This window comes from Hermetia illucens, chromosome 4 (genome assembly GCF_905115235.1).
Source record: "Hermetia illucens chromosome 4, iHerIll2.2.curated.20191125, whole genome shotgun sequence".
Lineage (NCBI taxonomy): Eukaryota > Metazoa > Arthropoda > Insecta > Diptera > Stratiomyidae > Hermetia > Hermetia illucens.
The window spans coordinates 83,978,545-83,982,399 of NC_051852.1; the positions used below are offsets into that span (position 1 = coordinate 83,978,545).

A 3,855-nucleotide genomic window follows, 5' to 3' on the forward strand; every position below is an offset into this window, starting at 1 on the left:
GGAGAATGACCAGTGCAAAATGTGTGGTTCGGCGTTAGAGACGTTGGATCATCTCATTTCTGGCTGTACTGTTATAGCACCGGTGCAATACATCACCAAAACCTCGCATACAAGAATGAGCTGATCACGGGAACATGTCCGGTTTACTGATATGAGCCGCAAGCAGTACTTGATAGTTCTGCTTACAGCATGTACTGGGATCGGCAATTTCTGACTGATCGCCATACTCAACATAACAAGCCTGACGTACTGTTAGTTGATAAGACGGGTCGCTCCGCGTATATAGTTGATATTGCTATCCCCCATAACCGCAACATCGAACAGAAATACGTGGAGAAGAAGATGAACTATGAGCCACTGGCTCGAGAAATCAAAGAAATTTGTGCTTAGCGCTAGTATTATTTAAAATCCGGCATCTGCCGAGATTGCGACAACTCGGAAATCATAATAAGTTAATAACAGTATATTAGTACATTCATTATAAGTATATTTCTAAGAAATTGGCTGGGAACCCCCCTTAAGTTTATTGTAGAATCATTAAGTTTTGTAGAAACAAAGGCTGTGCTATAGAGTATAATACTACCTAACACTTTGAATGTTAGTATCATACTAAAGTGAATGGTCTGACAAAGTAAATACATAACCATTACGAGCCAGGTACAAATGAGACGAATGCCCCCAGTTTCCCGACTTATTTAACTATAATTATTGGACTTTTTTACATTTTTGACTATGACATTAGAAAAATTTACGTTTAGGACGATCGAAAAACCTCTACGTGGATACCCAATAATTACAAAGAGTAGAGAGCACTCATCTGGAAATATAAATATTCTTAACCTAAGATAATCACTTTTTCTGTATTACCTGAAGAGTTTTATTTTTATACTAGACGAATTATAACTTCATTCACTTTTCGTTGTAGTTTGTTGCCTTATATTTATTTAGCATAAATAAAACAAAGTTAGCCATTATTCCTTTCAATATTACAAACGTCACCAACATCTTAACGAATGGGATAACAACGAAGTAGTTTGATCAATAAAATGGCCGAAAGCAAAATGGTCACAGTATCACAAACCGAAGACGAAATCAAGATAGTCATCGAACTAACTAAAGTTCTCAATACAAAACCAGTTGTTATAGTGAATAATAATTTCATCAAATTCAATTGTCCACCGGTGTACTTTGAGTCGTTTTTGTCGGGTGACGTCGAAGAGAATCAAAGTGTATGCCGCCTGTTCAAGAGGCAAGCCAGAATTATTTTGAGGAAGAAACAGCCTGGCGTTTGGACCAACATTTTGGAGAAGGTCCCTAGAGAAGAAGCTTTGAAGAAAAAGGTGGAACTGAATGACATGATTGTGGAACGGACAAAACTCGAAGATAAGGAGCGACATGAACAGTTTGATGCAGCCAAAAAGGAAAAGTTACGATATCAAATTGATCGCGAAATGTCTATACATGACAGAGTCAAGGACTTTAAAGAAGCCTCCGTAGCAACTACTATCTCCAGTGAAAAAGCAGAAGCCGGTAATGACTTATCCGATGTGAAGAATACGCCGGCAGTTTCAAGAAATTCGATGCGGCAAGCTTCCGATCAAAAACACAGAATGTTCAGATATGTGCCAGCAGCTCCTCTGAATGAAACACGGAAAAGTGGAAAAATCCAAATATCGTTTAGCGAATATAAAGCTCCGACTCCAAAGAGGGAATCACAAAATCAGCCAATTTCAAATAATAATGCCGCTCCAAACATTCAAATATATTAAATATTGTGTTAATTAAAAAACTGCTTGCAATCATTTTAACTTTATTCCTTTTGTAAGAACAATCCAGATTTTCGAAAAGCACCGAAAACTACATATTTCGAAAGTATCGATTTGTTTCGTACCAAACCACATTGTTCCATGAATACTTTTCAGTAATTTCAGTTCATTGGGACTTCGCCTTTAATTAACTCTGCCCCTTTAGTGATAAACATAGTTCAAATTATAGAATTCCTGGATTTCCACCGCTTTAGTGAGACATATTTTAAGAAATGGAATTTGTTGTCAGAAAAGCGCAAGTATATATATATATTTTGCTAGCTATATCCAAACATTCTAATCGATTCTTCATCTTTCTCTCATTTCCTGACTTAGGAACACTTTTCTCGCAAAATGAGTTTCGACTGGAAATTTTGAGAGATAATTCTTGGGATTATGTTCTATCGAAAAAAAAAAGTGAGCATGAAAAGTCTCTTTAAGGTTTTTGCTAATTATTTCCGGGACCGTGTAAGGATAACCAGGCAGGCTGTTAACACCAGCCATTACGCGGTCGAAGAGAAGAAGAGGATCCACCCTGGATCACATTCTTTTTCGATTCCGTCAGGGCATCGTTTTTGGCATTTGTAGACCTATATTTACGAGGTTGCCCCTGTATGCTAATGCTGTGGTGAAAAGCGATAAAGTAGATAAAAAGGAAGTGAAGATGCTCGAATTTGAACCTGAAATTCAAAATTTTTATTACATTTCCGAATTAACGTGATATGAAAAAAAAAACGAAATTTTTATCATAAACAAAAACCACTCTTAGGCCCCGGGTTATAGCCTTTAGGAAAATGTTCAGGAAACTTTTCAACCCGCGGTGTGTATTTGTGGTGGGCGAGGAGCATAGCCTCTGAGCACTCAGACCGTGTTAGCCCATTGCACTCGACTCCCCCGTTTAAAAAATATGTATCGCTGGATTTCCGTTAGTGGATGTGATGATACCTGCTGCAACTGGAGCACATCAACACCTATACTCCGTGGCAACCGCTTCCTGGTTACAGGTGGGATACGTATCATTTCGTACAATTCCTATTTTGAACATATGTTCAGCTAGTGAAATATGGTCTGTCAGAATGCCCAAAATACTTCTGCAAGCCTTCCTGCTTTTCGATAGGATAAACTTTGGGGTGTGAATGTTAGGCTCTCACAGGAAGTTTGGTATAGCAGCATTTGCTAATACTCCGATTGCTGATTCCGATCCCAGCCTGGGGGAGAGTGAACCCATTTTGCTAAGGTATCCGAGATTTCATTTCCTTCCACACCATAGCTTTTATTCCAAAGGTAGACTCTCCTAGTTGTTTTTAATTGTATTGTGTTTTCATAACATAATATATGCACGCAGGTTGATTGTCCGGACACAAAATCATGACATTGAGCATCATCTATAAGTTTATGCAATTGGCGTATGTATCTTTCTATATTCTATGTTCTGAAAATGATAAAATTTAATACCATTAAGAGTGCACATACCATCGGCTTAAATTCAATTTTTATGTATGGAATCGACGAAACGTATGTAAGTGACATCAATAATTAGCAATTGCTACTAAAATAGCACCTTCCTCGGTTTGCAAAAGGAACTCATGCAAAACTCATGCAAATTAAATGCATTGGAAAAGAAGCTGCCCAAAACGAAAAGCGCGGCCAAGTTGAAAACGGCGTGAAGTGTGATTAAACTGTCATCCATCGAGTCGGATTCACGGAGGTCCGTGGAATGAACTTCATTTAACAGCTCTCTCTCTCGCCGCGGACGCATGCACGCATGCGTAATATATTTTGACGTATATTTCCTACATACGCTTTGCTCAGAAATTTTCTGGAAAATTTAGAACTGTAGGCGCCACGCATGCACTAGGCTGCATAGCTGCACGTTGACCTTAAGGGGCGTGTGTGATATCAAAAGTTAATACTTTCCGAAGCAGGTGGAATGTTAGATAAAGGCTACTTACCATACAGTATGCGATTATTCTCGGGAACTATTCGTGAATAGTTCCACTTGTTCAATACATATACACTACGAGTTTCGTACAAATGGATACATTTTGCA

The 3,855-nt window shown here is 38.4% G+C and overlaps 1 protein-coding gene across 1 annotated transcript; it reads left to right on the forward strand.

Moving 5' to 3' along the window:
* The first annotated feature begins 874 nt into the window (after positions 1-874).
* On the forward strand, positions 875-1,802 carry LOC119654959 (dynein assembly factor 4, axonemal). Its single transcript, XM_038060617.1, has one exon. The coding sequence runs from the start codon at positions 1,047-1,049 to the stop codon at positions 1,767-1,769; it is 723 nt and encodes a 240-aa protein (XP_037916545.1). The 5' UTR covers positions 875-1,046; the 3' UTR covers positions 1,770-1,802.
* The last annotated feature ends 2,053 nt before the right edge of the window (positions 1,803-3,855 follow it).